The sequence below is a fragment of the Emys orbicularis genome, chromosome 2 (assembly GCF_028017835.1).
Source record: "Emys orbicularis isolate rEmyOrb1 chromosome 2, rEmyOrb1.hap1, whole genome shotgun sequence".
NCBI classification, from domain to species: domain Eukaryota; kingdom Metazoa; phylum Chordata; order Testudines; family Emydidae; genus Emys; species Emys orbicularis.
The window spans coordinates 224,354,192-224,375,701 of NC_088684.1; the positions used below are offsets into that span (position 1 = coordinate 224,354,192).

Consider the following 21,510-nt stretch of genomic DNA (forward strand, 5'->3'; position numbering starts at 1 on the left):
AATTTCTTAACCAGGAGATCAATTAGGGCATGTGAGATAGACAATGATCAAGTTCACCTGAGCATTCTTCAGCCACAGCATTTGGTCCTGGCCAGAGAGTATCCTCTACCAGACAAGGGTCTGTGGAAAAAAATCCCCCCTGCTCTGTTTGAAACAGTCTGTCTGAAACATGCTAACCTCAGACCCAGCTGAGTGCTGATCAGAGGAGCATTCCTCAAATCTGCACAAGTGAACTGAAAGTGCTTATGATGTCATCACTCAAATCTGTTTGGCTGCATTAGAAGTATTGAATAAACTGATCCGGTGGCATGGGAGCTACAGGAGGAATGGGGTGGTGGACAGAAGGAGGAATGCTGGAATCCACACATCTCTCTTCTGTGAGAGATGCACATACTGAACTTACAGGAGGTGAATAAAGAAATGCTGAGGTTGCATGACCCAAGATGACAGCATTTGACCTTAACAGTTCTGCTCACTTGTGACACTCTCTCCAAGACCCAATCAACTTCAATAAGAAACAGCATAAAGTGTGATGCCAGCGTAGGCAGCAGGTAATAAAATAACTCTGAAAATATGATCATTTTGAGTGAAAAGCAGCAAAAACAGACCATACTAGTGAGAGAGGAGAAAATAGAGCTATGGAGAAAAAAGTCTGCAGCTCCAAGCCCATACAGGGAGTTGCTTCTACAGTCATATAAATCAGTTCCTCTTTATATCCAGCTTAGTGGAAAACAAATGCCATATTGGAGGCTTAGAGAACAGAGGCCATTCAGAGCAGCTAAATTGAGTGGGTTTAAGTGATAGGACAGGTTGATTTGATCCAATATTCACTATTAGGCCTGTGTGAACAGGTGGCCTTCCCACCCATTGCAAGACAGTCAATGTTCCCTATGTAAGGTGAAATCTCACTCTTATCTTATGCAGTCATTTTAGATAGAGTCACTTTCAATTACATTGTTGAACATCATGAGGAGGTATCATAACACAATATTGCCTTGACTTACTAGTGCTTCGTACATGCAGCTTCCCAAAAAATTAAGTTAAGGGAAAAGGCCAACACCACAAACATTGTTTCCTTTTTGATACTGAGATTGATATTACCTACTATTTGCATAGCTGGTATTTTGTCTGCTTAGTGAACTTCTGAGGCTTTCGCATAAGTCTTCCTCATGCTGAAGACAGTTATTCACCTGCCATTGTCTTAAACAATAAGCTGTAAGAATGCTACATTCTTAAAGTCCAGTGGCTCCAGTGTTTGATTGGTAGAACTTGCTAGCCACCAAAAAAAAGCCCCCAAACCATCCTTATTAAAGTCAAAGTTATGTGATCTGAGGTTAGAATGCTCACAAAATTGCTGTCCCATAGTTCTACTCCAGACCAATCTGATTGGCTGGGAAAGAGAGACAACTGTCCATTGAGATGACCTCTAACCAGTCCCAAATCTGTAGCTATGATGTCATTCCTCCAAGCGACGCCAGGGTGGAGCGGGGCGGGGCGGGCTGGGGCCAGGTCACTTGCTGCTGCTGGCACTAGGTCCCCTGCTAAACCTCCAGGCCGCCCTGGACCCTGTGTCCCCCTGAAGCACGGGGCCCCCCAAAGCATGGGGCCCGGGGTGGTTGCCCTAGTCCATCCTATGGGTGGGACAGCTTTGCTTTGACCCATTTTGGGCACCACCAAAAATTATACAAACCTGGCATCCATGGATACAAGTACCTATATTTGAATTGGAACTCTGTTTTATCTACATATTTCAAACAGTGAAGCTCAGCAGTTCCTGAGAGGCATACCAGCAATGCACACTATTCTGCCTAAAGGTCAATTGGTTGGCTCAGCAACCCACATTATGAAAGAGCCATAATGTATACAATCAATGCTGCATGTTGTGCCAGGAGGAAACAGCACTTTTCCTCAGTTAATTGCAATTGACATCTAATTTGCATATCTTGTTTGCTGTAATAGTGTAGAACTCTAACTATATTTACACAGTAAAGGAAACATGCTCAGCTGCTACTTGATCTTAAATTACTCAAACTGACACGGGCCTATTAGAATGTCTTGTTTTTAGGTCAAAGTGCAGAGATAGATTTCAGCATTAAATTTCCTTGTCAATTTACAGAGCATGAACGATGCTGAAACTACCACCATGGCACGCCTTCAGGGCTTGACACACTGAGGGGAGAACAAGCTATCTAGCACTCAGAATATGGTACACTAAAATGTCAAAGAGGTTTCAGCATCTCTTGACACTTAAGTCAAAACATTCTGGAATACATCTCTAAATGTAGCCATCCCCAATCAGATGCACTCCAGAAATACTGGTGGCTCACCTGAGACATTCCTGTTAGAAGTTACTCAAGTTAAGGGACCATCTCTCATGGAGATAATACCTGCTCAAGCTAGCACTTGGTAATAAGACAACTCCTTGAGGCAGCACAATATCTCTCAAGGAATCAAAAACTTTCCCTAGGTCATGAGCTGAGAATCCTTTGGAGACACCAAGAAATTCCTTCAAGATAGCTGATGCCATATGACACCAAATCTCTATGTAAATGGCAAGAATATGTCATACTCAAAGTCACAGGAAACTGATCAAAACAAGAGAGAGAGGCCACAGAATGGTTGGAGGAACCAACCATGCTTCCATATGTTATGGAACTTAAATCTGGCTGCAAGTCATTCAGAACAGACGAAAGCCAATGCAAGATGTCCAACAACTCAAATCCAGATAATCCAGATAATCCACTTCAGCACTATTTAATTTTTGCCAGAAGTTTACATCTCAGTCAGTGGAACACTGAATGGCAGCTGAGAATCAGATCTGACTGCACAGGACCTAGAGCTCATTGAATTGCTTTGATAAACTTCTAAATTCCATTCTGCAGGGAGAAACTGCTGCTGCCTATAATGTCGAGGGACTATCCCCTCCAGATTACTTACCAAGAACAATTGAATAAGTGATTGCCCCAAGGAAGTTAATTCTAGTTTTAGCAGTGAGCCTAGTGCATACTGTGACAGGACTTCGGAGAGTTTAATGAGTGCTTTGTGAATACTCATACAGTCCAGACATGAGCAATAACATCTGTAATCTCGATACCTTATTAAAGAGTCTTAGCGTGTAGTCTGTTGACTTGTCTCCCCATCACAGAAAGGATTAATGCCCCGCCTAGCATCTGTTCAGGCCCTTTTGTCAGAGCACTGTTTATTGGTTGTATTGACAGTCTTTAGCAGATCTCCCAAAAAAGCAGTTCAACCTTTCCCCGACCCACAGGCTTTCCTCCTGGCAGCTCTTCTCCAGTCTAGAAACAGTCTGCTTGGGCATCCCCCAGAACAAGCACCAGCTTGCTTCTATAGTTCTCCTTAACTGAGCTCTTTCAGCCTTTATGGGAATCAGGTGCTCATCAAACTGTCACCTGACTCTTTCCCAGCTGGGTCTGATAACACCTCTACGAGGCCCAAACACCTGTTGTTAAAGAGCCTCTGGCTCCAGATGCTCTGACCCTTGAAGGAGCAAACCATCCTGTTACACAGGACTTTGTTTTAAAGTGAGCCCAATAACTCAGGACAGAATCTTCCTAGGAAACAGCCAGATTGAACAAAATCATTAAGGAGGAGTTAGGACAAACAGGTAATCTCAGAAATATATAATTCTATGTATAGGACACAGAATGAGTTTATAGAAGTTGGATTCTAGCTAGATATGAAAGCCAAAAAGAGAAACAGTAGAACATTGCACTGAAATAAACCATGGAAATAATGACATCAGCTCCCAACATCCAAGAGATGTACTTCATTCAGACCCAATAGTTGGAGGTAATCGGAAGGGATGCTCTTCTGCATCAACATCCACAGCTCCTGGCTGAATGGGCAAAAAGCTTTCATAACTTGATGATATTTTTGATCAGGCAACTACCAGTCTGCATGTATCTAACCAAACTAACAGCAGATTGCCTAATAGAGTAGTACAGATGATGTAACAGCCTTTTTCAGTGGAGGCAGCAGACCCACTTATTTTAGATTAGTAGCTTAAATGTCCTTGTCCACAACCACATTGATGTCTGTAAGCCAAGGGACAGTGAGGTTTAATGTATATGAGCGAGTGCTGATGCTGAAATTGTAGATAAGTTGGTCATGCACCAAAACTAACCATGTCCCCCAGGTGAAGGCCATCTATGATGCAGGCCAATAAATTGCTACCCTCTTGAAAGCCCCCTGAAGCATACTGTGCCCTATAATCCTTCCTAAAGGAGGAGCCCTCTGATTCAACCATCATTCCTTCCTGCAGAGCCATAAAAAAGCTATACAAAAGAGGGGAAGGAACAGATACAGTCTGACAGCAAATGTGAGATAAGGAAGGAGCATCTCAGCAAAGACACCATAGATGTTGAGGCATAAGAACACAAGTCTGAAGTCCAAAAGCATGCTGAAATTAATCATTCAAATATCCATCTCCAGTTTTGTTTTGTTCATTTTTTTTAATGTGAACATTTTTTATTAAATTTATTTATTTGTTTGGTTTTTATTGGAGCTGGGAGAGGAGAAAGGAAGGATGTGAACAGCCACACAAAACATAAGGTTGTTGTGGGGGGAGGAAGGCTAAAGTAGACAGAATAATATGGGAATTGCCACGCAGGCTAATTCAGTGTTGATCCTTCATTGTTAGTAAATGTGCATGGGGGGTAGGGGGAATTAAAGTCTCAAATCTAGCAGCTAGATGGCACCAGAGGAGACCAGCCCCAAGCCATGTTGCCAGTTCTTGAGCCAAAAGAGACAGTTGGAAATGCAATGTTGAGCTTGATAGTCTCCCACCATTACCCCAGTAATCTTCACCCTATCCCACACAACAAATAGATGAAACAGAAGGACATGAGTATCTGTATGCCCTGGTACTTATATGAGTTCTGCATCAACTGATGACTGACACACACACACCCAATCTTGGGATACTCCATAATTTGTGGACCAGGGGGCATAGTGACCAGGTCAGGGCCCTATCAAAAATGAACAAGGTCATGCTCCTTAAGTCCCATTCCTATTTCCTTCATACAGTATGGGAAAATGGACCTCTAATCTGAGCTCTCTCTCAGAAAGGAAGAAGTAGGTAAAGCCTATCCATTGTGACTGTGGCAATGGCCATGAACCACTTTTGTCAATGCCAAATCGCTTGCACCTCAGCTCTAGGACTATGCTGGCCTTGCTGTAGGCTTTAGTCTTGCTTTTAGAATAACTGTCCAACACCCTTCCCCCTGGTGACAAGAAAGAAAATTAGTAATGTTGTTACTAATGCCTATAATATGCATATCCCTAAGAGTGCAAGTTTGATGAAGTTGGGACATATATTGCTTTTGGGTATTTGTTAGATGAGGAAGTGAAAGCCTTATGGTGTGTTGGAATCCATTATCAACTGTGTTGTAGGCAATGAAGGTGGCAGAGCATACAAGAGACTTCTACCGTAACTTCTTATATCCATGCTTTTAAGGTTCTAAGTGGCTGGGGTGTGCCCTTAATTGCTACTAAACATTGTTTTTGTTAGTTGATTTCCTAGGTTTTTTATATAGGCTTTAGGGTACCTCAGTGGATAGCTGCCAAGAATCAGGGAGAAAGGGAGCTGCAGCTGCTTGGGAATTGGAAGGAGAAGCTGTGTTGCTAAAGCTGCCCCTGACTATGTTGACCCTCCTGAAGGGTGTGAGAGGCTATGATATGCCTGGAGCATGCTTCTCAACCTTCAAACCTGCCAATATGTGACAACCACCATCGTGATTGACACCAGGGCTGAAGGTCCAGAGCTAAAAACATGAACGGTTACAGTTTATGCTGAAGAACTAGCCTCTGAAGTTCAGAGCTATCAGACTCAGAGCCTCGGGCATGGAGAGGCACACAACCCACACATTGACCAGTGCATCATACAAGCAAAATGTGTGACAAACAGCTGAAATGTGAAACGTATATTTTGTTGATTCCCACCATAATTTATAGATTGAATTTAAGTACAAAGTTAAAAGAAGTCTTTTCACTGTGTGAACCACACAGTGCCATCTGTCCGTATAAATCAGCAGCAGGCTTTGAACCCCTTGATCTTCAAATTGCTATCTTAGGCCAATTCAGTGGCTAATAATTGCTAGCCACTTTGTGGATTAGTCACTGAATGAGAACTTGACATGTGCTTTCTGAGTGGCTGACACAACTGTTTACTAGTCAGCAGTAGAATATTGGTGATTAGGAATCCTGGATTCTGTACTTGGCTCTGAAAAGTGTAGACCTGGCTTGACATGACTAATTGGACATGGGTGAGGCTTCATTTTTTGGGAGACAGGATTAGGATCAGTAGGCTGAAAGCAGAATGTCTGTACTAGCTAAAATAAGGGGGAACCCCAGGAAACCATTTATAATGGATAAAATAACTAACTAAAATGAGCCTGGAATATAAGATGAGGTAAAAAGTAAATCATGTATGGACAGTGTGTGCTGTACAGGGATTGTTTCCTACAAAGTCAATCCCAAAATATATGATGCAATGCATAGTAAATGCAATATAATGTATAAATGTATATAAAGAAAGAGGTTTGCAGTGTAACTTTGGATGTGTGGTATGCCCTATACCAGGGGTAGGCAACCTATGGCACGTGTGCCGAAGGCGGCACGCAAGCTGATTTTCAGTGGCACTCACACTGCCCGGGTCCTGGCCACCGGTCCGGGGGGCTCTGCAGTTTAATTTAATTTTAAATGAAGCTTCTTAAACATTTTAAAAACCGTATTTACTTTACATACAACAATAGTTTAGTTATATATTACAGACTTATAGAAAGAGACCTTCTAAAAACATTCAAATGTATGACTGGCACGCGAAACCTTAAATTAGAGTGAATAAATGAAGACTCGGCACACCACTTCTGAAAGGTTGCCAACCCCTGCCCTATACCAACCCACTATGCTTGAGTGTAATCATCTCAGCGTAGCTTTGCTGTATGCCAACTAAAAATATGAGTGACAGAATCTGAAGTTGAACTAAGTTCTAGGAAAGCCGTGTGGAAGGAGGTCTCAGAGGGAATCCCAACAAGAGGGGAGTGCAATTATAGTGGTTAGAAATTATAGTGGTTAATAACCAAAACTGGTTTAGTCAATCTGCTACAGTGAACAAGCTGAGGGTGGGAGATCTGGGATTAGAATCCAGGTCTCCTGAGTTTCATTCCAGCACTCAGGGTCTTATAACAAGAAGTGCTCAGAAGCCTTAACAATAGGCATCACTACTTCCAATAAAGGTTTTTTCAGCAGCTCTTTGCTGGTTGTGACTTGCATGGAAATACAAAGAACAGTTAGCTTTAAACTCTTGGTCTCCTCCTTCCTAGTTCTGGGAATTATCCCCTTGGTTATAGAGGTATGCTAACTCACTCTCTTTCACCGCATTATTTGTGCTGTGGCTGCTATGTTGTCAAATTCAGCAGCTTCAGCTTGACACATACATTTTCCATTATGGCTAAAAAGCTATAAAACGCTCTCTAGTCAAGCACAGCTATGTATAACTGGTACTCTGGGAATCAGCACGTGAGGAGCAACAATGTGCAGAAAGGACAGATCCCACAATCTGAGTATTTTAGATTCCTTGGAAATGGCATACAAAGAAAAGTGAGACAATCCAGTGAAAAATTGCCAAAAGGGTTATTTTTGAGTTCTTACTTCTCTCTGTATCCAGTCCATTTTTCAATCAAACCATCATGAAAAATTCAAATAGTGCTCAAAGTTTACATTCTGTGTTTTAATTTTAGCCATGTTGTTCATATTTTTACAGTTTAAAACTCCTTTTAACTGAAATCTGTAATGCAACCTTAACTATGGAGTCATGATCAGAAACTCTATAATAAATATACAAACAAGCTTACACATTAATGAACCAAGACCAGATGTTTTGAAATCATCCAATTACTAGAAAATGGTTTGCATAGATTGTAATAATACCTATATTTTTTCCATATTAGGAGGCTGAAACAATCTTCTTTAAAACCCTTCAATCAAACTTTCAGCATGTGCAAGTGTATGAGAACCAGTCTCTTCAGAAGAAAGCATTGGCTTCTATTCCTGTCCAAGCATTGAAAGAGAGAGCTCAAGAAAAGTTAGCACAAGCCAAAAAAGTGGATGAAGGTATTAGTTCTGACAATTTACGAGACACTAAAAATATTAGGTTAAACATTTGGGCGTAATGTGCATGTTTATAGACTAGGATTGTCGTCATATTTTTGTGAGTTCAGAATACTAGTTTTAAACTACACTAGTATTCAGAATGTATGTAGTATGCCATGTTATTCAATTAGTTTATCATCTTTGTCAAAAAAGAAAAGTGCTTGGAGAATTAATGCTAATTATCAGTTTAGGTTTGTTTTCTCTGTTTAAAATCATATTAGATGAAATTTTGAGGCTCACATTTCTTCTGTCCTTTAGATTAACCTGTTGAGTACCAGCACATCATATGGATTCAAAATTCATGTGTGCACAGGCTGAAGCAAAGTACTGTATTCTGTACAGATGGGGCTTTGAGAGGTTTCATAAATTCAGTTCAGCTGAACCATTTCTTAAATTTATTAACCCTCTGTCCTGTCTTCCATTCTCATCTGTCCTCTCCTCATCCTCTGTTCACTGATATCTTAAATTTTGTATTTTCTCTTCCTTTACATGCTTTTCTTTTTTGTCCATCTGCTGTCCATCTGTTCATGGCTGGGGAAGGGAGGCGGGATGAGAGAGCAAAGGAAATTTACAGTACTTGAATCCAGATTTCTGAACTAGCAGCAAATAGCATTGGAGGCAGCAGGATTCTGTACATATTGCTTAGCTGCTTGCATCTGGAGTAGAATGAAGATAATAAATGTATGTTTTGAAGGAAAGGCAGAGCAATTTAAATCATTGATTAAAATCACTGTTTATTTTTTTTAAATCATTGATTCAGGTCATCTTGAGACAGTGTAAAATTAATTTGAAAACTTGTTCTATTTTAACTTTACTTTAAAATGTATAATGAACTAAATTACAAATGCTGTTTCTTTTTAAAACACCACTTTTGGTAGTCTGTCTTTTCTAAATTTTATAGAAATACAATAGGCAAAAACCAAAATAATGGAAGTTAAGGCCTTGATCCTGCAAACAAGTATGTGACTTCATTCACATGAATAATCCTTTTGATTACATGCCTAAAGTGAAGTGCATGCATGTGTTTGCAGCATCAGAATCTAAAACTGTATTTTTAATAAAAACTACTCTTTGTGGCATAAAATCTTTGTCACTTCAAAACAAAACTGCTTCAGTTTTAACAGTGAAAAGTTAGACTTTCAAGATGTTAAGAAATTTATTTTGAATTTTTATGCACACAAGCCAAAAAATTCCAAAAAAAAAGGAGTGTAAAATTAGCCTTCCATACCCAGATTTAGGCACCAAAAGGTGGGATTTTCAAAAGTACCATAGTGACTTATGTTCCTAAGTCCTATTGACTTCAAACTGTATACCCTGATGGAAGAGTATCAGAGAATTTCAGCTTTCTTTACTTGTGGAAGTTCAGTATATTACAAGGTTATGTTGGTTACAAATACATAGGGCCCTACCAAATTCATGGCCACGAAAAATGCATCACGGACTGTAAAATCTGGTCTCCCCCCCATGAAATCTGGTCTTTTGTGTGCTTTTATCCTATACTATAGATTTCACGGGGGAGACCAGTGTTTCTCATATAGGAGGTCCTGACCCAAAAGGGAGTTGCAGGGGGGTCATGGTATTGCCACCCTTACTTCTGCATTGCCTTCAGAGCAACCGGAGAGCGGCAGATGTTGGCCAGGCACCCAGCTCTGAAGGCAGCACTGCCAGCAGCAGTGCAGACGTAAGGGTGGCAATACCATACCATACCATGCCATCCTTACTTCTGCACTGCTGCTGGCGGCAGTTCTACCTTCAGAGCTGGGCTCGCGGCCAGCAGCCGCTGCTCTCCAGCTGCCCAGCTCTGAAGGCCGCAAAGCCACCAGCAGCAGTGCAGAAGTAAGGGTAGCAGTACCATAATCCCCCCTACATAACCTTGCGACCCTCCCGCCCACAACTCATTTTTGGGACCCCTAAAATTACACCATGAAATTTCAGATTTAAATCCTATGAGCGTGAAATTGATCAAAATGGAGCGTGAATTTGGTATGGCCCTACAAATACAGGATGGGGTATTCGCTTATAAGTCTTATGTGTGAGATTGTGTTCTCATAATAATATTACTAAAATGTTTTCACTGAGCATTTAAAGTATGGAATTACCTAAAAGAAAGAAATCACTAAGTAAAATATGAAATTCTTCTAACAATTAGGAAACTAAAGAAATTACTACAAAACATCCGCTATAGCAATTTGAGACTAAAATGGAGGGAAAGAACTAACTAGTAACATGTAAACAATAAATATTATTTAACTTTAAACAGTTGATTTAAACCAAAAAATTGATGTTTTTGATATTTTTTTTAAATAATGATTTTTATCCACTCTGCTTTAAGGGGGATGGGGCTTGTGTTCATGTGATCCCAGCTTCTACAGCTGAAGTGTCCAAAGCAGCACTCAAGGTTTCAGACCTTGCACCTTAAACTCAGGTGTAAAAGAATATGAGGAAAAAGTTGCCATTTGTTAGGCAATGACAACTTAAAAGCAGAGGTAGTGTGTTAACTTTAATTTTAAAAGCTGTATGGAAAGACAGACTCCATTGAGAATGGGCTGTATGGAAGGGAGTAGCTACTGTTGCTGAGAAATAATCTACCCTTCCTGTTTCCTTGTAAATCTGTCACTGTTGTATTAAGACAGCCACCTGGAGAAATTACCATTGCTGTCGGAGAACAGTTATTACAGGCAGATCCAAAAAACCTTTGGGATTTTGAAGAAGAAGTAAAAGTCATAGGCATTTTGGCTCATAAAGACTACTCTGATAAAGTTATGGTCATTTGAACAAGAGATTACAATGCTTGTCTTTATCCTCATTGGCCACCGGCATTAGCAATGTAAATTGACCAGAATTGTGCATACTTTTAACTTCTGTGATATCTGGGTATTTTCAAACAATCATTTCTTGTTGAAACAGATCATATTTGTCATTATTTTTATGCAGGATTTACTTTATGAACCCAGAGAACAATATTTATGTAATAGTAGCAATTTTCTTTCCATAGAGGGGCATCATTATATTCACCACTAACCAACAGAAAGAAAAATTGTCCTTCGATTGAAATTACCTCATTTAGTTTCTGGCAAACAGCTCAGAGAAAAGGTAGCAGTAAAATAGACTCAAAGCATATCCAGTATATAAGCAGTAGATGCTAATTCAGTTGAATCATTTATGGAACATTTTTAATTTGTATAATGCTAAAAAGGTCCAGTATCCTGTCTTCCGCCAGTGGCCAGTGCCAGGTGCCCCAGAGGGGATGAACAGAACAGGTAATCATCAAGTGATCCATCCCTGTCACCCATTCCCAGCTTCTGGCAAACAGAGGTTAGGGACACCATCCCTGCCCATCCTGGCTAATAGCCACTGATGGACCTATCCTCCATGAATTTATCTAGTTCTTTTTTGAACCCTGTTATAGTCTTGGCCTTCACAACATCCTCTGGCAAGAAGTTCCACAGGTTGACTGTGCGTTGTGTGAAGAAATACTTCCTTTTGTTTGTTTTAAATCTGCTGCATATTAATTTCATTTGGTGACCCCTAGTTCTTGTGTTATGAGAAGGAGTAAATAACACTTCCATATTTATTTCTCCACACCAGTCATGATTTTATAGACTTCTATCATATCTCCCCTTAGTCGTCTCTTTTCCAAGCTGAAAAGTCACAATCTTATTAATCTCTCCTCGTATGGAACTGTTCCATACCTCTAATCATTTTTGTTTCCCTTTTCTGAACCTTTTCCAATTTCAATATATCTTTTTGAGATGGGGCAACCACATCTGCATGCAGTATTCAAGATGTGGGTGTACCATGGATTCATATAGAGGCAATATGATATTTTCTGTCTTATTATCTATCCCTTTCTTAATGATTCATAGAATCATAGAAGATTAGGGTTGGAAGAGACCTCAGGAGGTCATCTAGTCCAACCCCCTGCTCAAAGCAGGACCAACACCAACTAAATCATCCCAGCCAGGGCTTTGTCAAGCCGGGCCTTAAAAACCTCTAAGGATGGAGGTTCTGCCACCTCCATAGGTAACCCATTCCAGTGCTTCACCACCCTCCAAGTGAAATAGTTTTTCCTAATATCCAACCTAGACCTCCCCCACTGCAACTTGAGACCATTGCTCCTTGTTCTGTCATCTGCCACCCCTGAGAACAGCCTAGCTCCATCCTCTTTGGAACCCCCTTCAGGTAGTTGAAAGCAGCTATCAAATCCCCCCTCACTCTTCTCTTCTGCAGACTAAATAAGCACAGTTCCCTCAGCCTCTCCTCATAAGTCATGTGCTCCAACCCCCTAATCATTTTTGTTGCCCTCCGCTGGACTCTTTCCAATTTGTCCACCTCCTTTCTGTAGTGGGGGGCCCAAAACTGGACGCAATACTCCAGATGTGGCCTCCCCAGTGCCGAATTGAGGGGAATAATCACTTCCCTCGATCTTCTGGCAATGCTCCTACTAATGCAGCCCAATATGCTGTTAGCCGTCTTGGCAACAAGGGCACACTGTTGACTCAGTGGCGTAGCCAGGTGGAGGGAAGATGGGGAGTGGGGGGAAAAAAGGCGCCACCCGCTGCGGCGCTTTTACTGACGGGGCAGCGCTCCAGGTCTTTGGCGGCGGGACCTTCATTCGCGCCGCAGGTCTTCGGCGGCATTTCGGCGATGAAGCTTCAGTGCCACCGAAGACACCCGAAGCGAGTAAAGGTCCCGGAGCGCCGCCCCATCAGTAAAAGCGCCGCAGTGGGTGGCGCCTTTTTTCCCCCCCGCTCCCGGGTGAGTAAAATTAAAAAGGCACCACTTGTGCTCGGTGCGGGAGCGGCCGCTCCCCTGTTCCCCCCCCCACCTACAGTACTGTGTTGACTCAGATCCGGCTTCTCATCCACTGTAATCTCCAGGTCCTTTTCTGCAGGACTGCCACTTAGCCAGTCGGTCCCCAACCTGTAGCAGTGCATGGTATTCTTCCATTCTAAGTGCAGGACTTTGAACTTGTCCTTGTTGAACCTCATCAGATTTCTTTTAGCCCAATCCTCCAGTTTGTCTGGGTCACTCTGGACCCTATCCCTACCCTCCAGCATATCTACCTCTCCCCCCAGCTTAGTGTCATCCGCAAACTTGGTGAGGGTGCAATCCATACCATCATCCAGATCATTAATGAAGATGTTGAACAAAACCAGACCCAGGACCAACCCCTGGGGCACTCCGCTCGATACCAGCTGCCAACTAGACATCGAGCCATTGATCACTACCCGTTGAGCCTGACAATCTAGCCAGCTTTCTATCCACCTTATAGTCCATTCATCCAAATCCATACTTCTTTAACTTGCTGGCAAGAATACTGTGGGAGACGGAATCAAAAGCTTTGCTAAAGTCAAGGTAGATCACGTCCACCGTTTTACCCATATTCACAGAGCCAGTTATCTCATCATAGAAGGCAATCAGGTTGGTCAGGCATGACTTGCTCTTGGTGAATCCATGTTGACTGTTCCTGATCACCTTCCTCTCCTCCAAGTGCTTTGAAATGGATTCCTTGAGGACCTGCTCCAGGATTTTTCCAGGGAGTGAGGTGAGGCTGACCGGTCTGTAGTTCCCCAGATTCTTCTTCTTCCCTTTTTTAAAGATGGGCACTATATTTGCCTTTTTCCAATCATCCGGGATCTCTCCCGATTGCCACGAGTTTTCAAAGATCGGGGTATGGAAATTGTATGGCGGGCCATGAATTCTTACAACATTGGGGGGAGTGGTGTGGGAGGGGGGAAGGCTCCGGCTGGGGGTGCGGGCTATGGGGTGGGGCTGGGGATGAGGGCGTTGGGGTGAAGGAGGATGCTCCAGGCTGGGACTGAGGGGTTCAGAGGGTGGGTGGGGGATCAGTGCTGGGGCAGAGGACTGGGGTACGGGGGGGGGTGAGGGCTCCAGCTGGAGGTGCGGGCTCTGGGGTGGGGCTGGGGATGAGGGGTTTGGGGCGTAGGAGGGTGTTCCAGGCTGGGACTGAGGGGTTCGGAGGGTGGGAGAGGTATCAGGGCTGGGGCAGTGGGTTGGGATACGTGGTGGGGGGTGTGAAGGCTCCAACTGGGGGTGCGGGCTCTGGGGTGGGGCTGGGGATGAGGTGTTTGAGGTGCAAGAGGGTGCTCCGGGCTGGGACCAAGGGGTTCAGAGGGCGGGAGGGGGATCAGGGCAGAGGATTGGGGCGCAGGGGGGCCTCGGGTGCAGGCTCCAGCCGGTGCTTACCTCAAGCAGCTCTTGGAAGCGTGTCCCCCGTCCGGCTCCTACGCGGAGGCGCAGCCCAGCGGCTCTACGCATTGCCTTGTCCGCAGGGGCTGCTCCCACAGCTCCCATTGGCTGGGAACCACGGCCAATGGGAGCTGCGGGGGCGGCGCCAGCGGATGGGGCAGCACGCAGAGCTCCCTGGCCGTTCTTCCGCGTACTATGTAGGAGCCGGAGGGAGGTCACGCCGGCTGCTTCCCGGGAGCTGCGCTAGAGTGCCAGAGTTGGGCAAGCCCCTGACCTCGCTCCCTGACGGGAGCTGAGAGCCAGATTAAAAGATCTGATGGGCTGGATGTGGCCCGCGGCCCGTAGTTTGCCCACCCCTGCCTTAACCAGGAGGCTGCTCACCTCCTCCCCATACTGTGCTGCCCAGTGCAGCAGTCTGGGAGCTGACCTTGTCTGTGAAGATGGAGGCAAAAAAAGCATTGAGTACTTCAGCTTTTTCCACATCATCTGTCACTAGGTTGCTTCCCCCATTCAGTAAGGGTCCCACATTTTCCCTGACCTTCTTCTTGTTGCTAACATACCTGTAGAAACCCTTCTTGTTACCCTTCACATCCCTTGCTAGCTGCAACTCCAATTGTGATTACACTCCGGCATGCTCGAGCAATATTTGTATACTTCTTCCTAGTCATCTGTCCAAGTTGCCATTTCTTGTAAGCTTCCCTTTTGTGTTTAAGATCACTCTGTTAAGCCAAGCTGGTCGCCTGCCATCTTTGCTATTCTTTCTGCACCTCAGGGTGGTTTGATCCTGCGCTCTCAATAGGCCGTCTTTAAAATAAAGCCAGCTCTTCTGGACTCCTTTCCCTCTCATATTAGCCTTCCAGGGGATCCTGCCCATCAGTTCCCTGAGGGAGTCAAAGTCTGCTTTTCTGAAGTTCAAGGTCTGTATTTTGCTGCTCTTCTTTCTTCCTTCCCAATATTCTGTTAGCTTTTTTGATGGCCGTTGCACACGGAGTGGATGTTTTCAGAGAACTACAATATGCATTACTTTGCATTTATCAACATTAAATTTCATCTGCCATTTTGTTGCCCAGTCACCCAGTTTGGTGAGATCCCTTTGTAGCTCTTTGCAGTCTGCTTTGGACTTAACTATCTTCAATAGTTTTGTATGATCTGTAAATTTTGTCACCTCACTGTTTACCCCTTTTCCAGAGCATTTAGAATGTGTTGAATAGTACTGGTCCCAGTACAGACCGCTAGGGGACACTACTATTTACCTCTCTCCATTCTAAAAACTGACCATTTATTCCTACCCTTCGTTTCCTATCTTTTAACCAGTTGCCAATCCATGAGAGGACCTTCCCTCTTATCCCCTGACATCTTACTTTGCTTAAGAGCTTTTGGTGAGGGACCTTGTCAAAGGCTTTCTGAAAATCTAAGTACACTATATCCACTGGATGCCCCTTGGCCAAATGCTTGAAGACCCTCTCAAAGAATTCTAGTAGATTGGTGAGGCATGATTTCCCTTTACAAAAACCCTGTTGACTCTTCCCCAACAATTATGTTCCCCTATGTGTCTGACAATTCTGTCCTTTACTATAGATTCAATCAATTTGCCTGGTACTGAAGTCAGGCTTACTGGCCTGTAATTGCCAGGATCACCTCTGGAGCCCTTTTTAAAAGTTGGCATCACATTCGCTATCCTCCAGTCATTTGGTACAGAAGCTGATTTAAATGATAGGTTACAAACTACAGTTAGTAGTTCTGCAATTTCACATTTGAGTTTCTTCAGAACTCTTGGGTGAATACCATCTGGTCCTGGTGACTTATTACTGTTTAATTTATCAATTTGTTCCAAAACCTCCTCTAATGACACCTCAATCTGGGACAGTTCCTCAGATTTGTCACCTAAAAAGAATGGCTTAAGTTTGGGAATCCTCAGCTGTGAAGACCGATGCCAAGAATTCATTTAGTTTCTCAGCAATGGCCTTATCATCCTTGAGTGCTCCTTCAGCATCTCGATTGTCCGGTGGCCCCACTGATTGTTTAGCAGGCTTCCTGCTTCTGATGTACTTAAAAAATTTGTTGCTATTACTTTGAGTCTTTGGCTAGCTGTTCTTCAAATTCTTTTTTGGTCTTCCTAATTATATTTTTACACTTCACTTGCCAGAGTTTATGCTCCTTCCTATTTTCCTCACTAGGATTTAACTTCCACTTTTTAATGGATGCTTTTTTGCCTTTCACTGCTTCTTTTACTTTGTTGTTTAGTCACAGTGGCACTTTTCTGGTTCTCTTACTATGTTTTTTAATTTGGGGTATACATTTAAGTTGAGCCTCTATTATGGTGTTTTTAAAAAGTTTTCATGCAGCTTGCAGGGATTTCACTTTTGGCACTGTACCTTTTAATTTCTGTTTAACTAACTTTACCGCCACAGGGATATTACATTTAATTATATTATGGTCACTGTTACCAAGCAGTCCAGCTATAGTCACCTCTTGGACCAGATCCTGTGCTCCACTTAGGACTAAATCAAGAATTGGCTCTCCTCTTGTGGGTTCCAGGACTAGCTGCTCAAAGAAGCAGTCATTTAAGGTATCAAGAAACTTCATCTCTGCATCCTGTCCTGAGGTGACATGTACCCAGTCAATATGGGGATAGGTGAAATCCCCCATTATTACTGAGCTTTTTATTTTTATAGCCTCTCTAATCTCCCTGAACATTTCACTGTCACCATCCTGGTCAGGCGATTGGTAGTATATCCCTACTGCTGTATTCTTATTATTCGAGCATGGAATTACTATCTATATAGATTCTATCGTACATTCTATGGTACAGTTTGTTTCATTTAAGGTTTTTACTTTATTTGATTCTATGCTTTCTTTCACATATAGTGCCACTCCCCCACCAGCACAGCCTGTTCTGACCTTTCGATATATTTTGTACCCTGGTATTACTGTGTCCCATTGATTATCCAGGGTTGTGAGTTCAATCCTTGAGGGGGCCACTTAGGGATCTGGGGCAAAAAAATCTGTCTGGGGATTGGTCCTGCTTTGAGCAGGGGGTTGGACTAGATGACCTCCTGAGGTCCCTTCCAACGCTGATATTCTATGATTCTATGATTCTCATTCCACCAAGTTTCTGGGATGCCTATTATATCAATATCCTCATTTAGTATGAATCACTCTAGTTCACCAACATGGATCATCTCTGCACACCACATCTTTTTTTCAGAATGTTGAAAATAGAGTGCAACTTTGGTTTTGTATAGCATCTTTGTTATAAAAATATCACATTACAGTTAGTCCAATTTGTAAATGCAAACAAGCAAACAGATAAAATATTGTATAGGCATTAACGTCTGTGACTGTGATGTGATCTAGGTTATGAAGGAGCAAATTTCAGATTTATGGAGAACATTTGTGAATGGGGGACAGAGGAAGACTCAGGGCATAGTATTCAAAATATTTTTAAGTTAAAGGTGGTGAGGAATCAGAACAAAGAAGAGATGGGTCTCAAAATTGGATTTTAAAAATCAGTCAATTAGGTGCAATGAGGCTGTTCCAGATGATAGGATATCAAAAGTAGGAGAGAAGGCTCTAACACCTGCTGCAAATAGACAGAAAAACAGGACAGAAGACTCTGTTATTCAAGCATAGGGGAACTGGCTGGACAATAGAAAGATATGGGGCCGGACAGCAAATTTCTAGTTTGGATAAGTTGAACTGAAAGGACACATTTGCTTAAGAATGAATTATGAATGAAATCAAAACTTTGTTCACAAACCTTAATTATTGGAAAATATGCACAGTGCTGTACAACTTATAAAAGTATGTTCGTATTAAACATATTTGGCACATTTTTTTGCCCACTAGCTTCTGGTAAACAAAAAACCTTTGGGATTTAGGAGTTAAAACAATTGTTATTCGTTGCTTAAAAGCTATTCTTCTTCAAGTGATTGTTCATGTCCATTCCAAGCAGGTGTGTGCGCGTGCACGCCAGCCGGAAGGTTTTCCCCTAGCAGCGTCCGTAGGGTCGGCCTGGGCGCCCCCTGGAGTGGCGCCTTCATGGCACCCAATATAGGGCCCCGCCGACCCTCCACCCCCTCAGTTCCTTCTTAGCGCCGGTGACGGCTAGCTGGAACTTTTCTCGCTCTCGCAGCAAGCGCCTTAGCAGTGTCTGATAGATCTTAGTTGTATATAGTTCTCAGTTTGTTAATAGTTGTTTCCCTATAGTTATAGTTAGTTGGTTGTTAGGACGTTTCATTCCCCCTCCTCGGGTATGCCCGGGTCTCCGGGGTTTAAGCTCTGCGAGGCCTGTGGCAAGTTTATGCCCAAGAGTGATCCTCACACTTCCTGCCTGCGGTGCCTTGGTGAGAGTCACCAGAAGGAGAAGTGCCGCATTTGCAAGGGTTTCCGCCCCAGAACGCTTAAAGACTGAGAGCAGAGACTAAAACTCCTGCTAATGGTGGCGGCGTTGCGGCCACAGTCCAACCCAGGACCCACTGACCCAGCACCGAGCACCTCCTCCTCGGTGCGCAGCGCTACGGCACCAACGGCGCGCGAAACGGGCCCGGCTAAAGACTCTAAAGCCCACCGGCACCGCCACGGGTCTGCCTCAGTACGGCACCGCTCACCATCTCTGGTGCCAGTAAAAAAGAAGAGGCCAGTGATGTGCCACTCACCCCTCCCGAAACTTAAAGAATCAGTGGCGTCCACAAGCGGATTGGGACAGACCGCTCCTCCTTGCTCCCGCCCAGGGTTTCGTTGACTCCTGCCCCGGCCGGGGTCCAGTCGAGTCCAAACCAAACCCCTCCCCGCCCCCCGGTCACCGGACCAAGGGGACATACAGCCACCATCGACACAGGAGGCATTTGAGGCAGCCTCGGACTTGATGTGCCTCCCGGTGCCGTCCTCCCCGCAAATGACGGATAAATTGCCGGCGACCGCGCGCCCCCTGTTCCACTCCAGGGGTAAACCGGCCATGATGGCCCGCTGGTCTCCATCTCCGGCACCGCCCGTGCAAATGCAAGAACCGTACTGCTCTCCGGAGTTGGGGCACCGATCGTTGGCGACTCAGGGTACTGCTCCTCCATGGGAGCAGTACCCCGAGTCGCCAACGATCGGTGCCCCAACTCGGAGACCTCGGAGGCAGACTCTAATCGCTTCAGCAGGTCGCGGAGCAGGAGGTCCAGGTCGTGGTGGAGTTACCAATCATACCCAGCACCGTGGCAATAACAATGGCATCCTCCTGCCCAATAGCCCTTTTGGACACCCTGGGCTTACCATCAGAGCCAGGGCCAAGTCCATGGTCCGCGGTCCAGAACTGCATCGGTGTTGTTGGCATCCTTTGTCCCACAGTCAGCGCCGGCACCGCCGTTTGGAGGAGCAGCACCGCTGGCTCAGACAGTTCCGGCACCGATACTTCAACCAGCTCCGGCACCGTTTCTCCAGACAACGGCACCGCTGGAGGCTCCGGTTCCAACCCAGCCGACACTGTCAACCTCAGTACTGCTGGACTTGTCGGCCCCGGCACCAACAGCGATGCCGAACTCTCTATCAGCTCCGGCCCCACGGATTGAACACTGGGTGCCGAGGGACCCCAGGGGTGTCGAGGGTAGCGAACAGAGCCCGCTACCTGTTCTCTCATCCTCTTCCTCGCCTGACGAAGCGGTTGCAGGAACATCTACATTGACATCTGTGGAGGACAACCGTGTTCTTCAACAGCTCCTGATGCGGGCCGCCCAAAGCCTGGGGATACAGGCAGAGGAGGTGGAGGAGGATGTAGACCCTGTCGTTGATATCCTGGCCCCCTCCGGCCCATCCAGGGTTGCGTTGCCACTGATTAAAACTATAACTGACACATCTAAGAATCTGTGGCAAACCCCCGCTTCTCTGGCTCCTACGCCAAGAAAACCAAGCGCCACTACTTCGTTCCCTCTAAGGGTTACGAACATCATTATACCCACCCTCCCCCGGACTCTTTGGTGGTCGATGCGGCCCATCAGAGAGAACGCCAAGGTTTTCAGGGCTCCACCCCAAAAAACAGGGACGCCAAGAAACTGGACCTATTTGGCCGAAAGGTCTATTTGACTGGGGGCCTGCAGCTCCGGATAGCCAACCAGCAGGCTATAGTAAGCCGCTACGGGCATAACACCTGCTTGTCTATGGCTAAGTTTGCGGAGCTCCTTCCCCAGGAAACTCGGGTGGAGTTCTCCACACTCGTGGAGGAGGGGAAACTGGTCTCCAGAGCATCACTACAAGCGGCTCTGGACGCGGCAGATGCAGCCTCCCGCACGCTGGCCACAGGGGTAGTGATGAGACAAGGCTCCTGGCTGCAGGTCTCTGGACTACCACACGAGGTCCAACAGACCATCCAGGACCTTCCTTTAGAGGGATCAGCTCTTTTCTCTGAAAAGACAGATAAGAGACTTCATAGTTTGAAGGACTCGAGAGCTACCTTTCGATCGCTGGGACTTCACACGCTGGCTACTCAGCGCCGGCATTTTAGGCCTCAGCCTGCCCCTCAGCCTTATCAACCACAAAACCGCCAGGATGTTCCGCATTGGCGCAACAGGAGTACTAGGAGGAGACAACCTTCCTCCTCTGGGCAAAACTCTGGCCAGCCAAAACCCCCACCTGGGCCTAGACCACCCTTTTGAGGGTGCGGTCAAGGACGGCTTTCCAGTACGATCTCTGGATCATAGAATCTCAAGGTTGAAAGGGACCTAAGGAGGTCATCTAGTCCAACCCCCTGCTCAAAGCAGGACCAATCCCCAGACAGATTTTTGCCCCAGATCCCTAAATGGCCCCCTCAAGGATTGAACTCACAACCCTGGGGTTAGCAGGCCAATGCTCAAACCACTGAGCTATCCCTCCCCCGATCCTTCCCATCTTACCTTCTCATCCTGTCTATCCCCTTTCTACCTACCGTGCCTGGTCCCAAATTACTTCAGACCGCTGGGTCCTCCATCTAATTCTATACCCCCCCACCTCACCTACCCCCTTCCCCGTCCCCTTTCAGGGACCCCTCTCATGAGCAACTTCTAATTCAAGAAGTGCAGTCCCTCCTCTCGGTAGGGGCAGTGGAGGAGGTTCCTCAGGAGCTAAGGGGCAAGGGTTTCTACTCCTGGTATTTCCTAATACTGAAGG

At 44.9% G+C, this 21,510-nt stretch overlaps 1 protein-coding gene across 1 annotated transcript in view; it reads left to right on the plus strand.

The window, feature by feature from the left end:
• Window positions 1-21,510, plus strand: part of NGLY1 (N-glycanase 1) — a 60,184-nt gene that overhangs the window by 18,363 nt on the left and 20,311 nt on the right. The window contains exon 4 of the mRNA XM_065398627.1: window positions 7,971-8,133. Coding sequence (XP_065254699.1) covers window positions 7,971-8,133 — 163 coding nt within the window. The remainder of the gene's footprint in view (window positions 1-7,970; window positions 8,134-21,510) is intronic.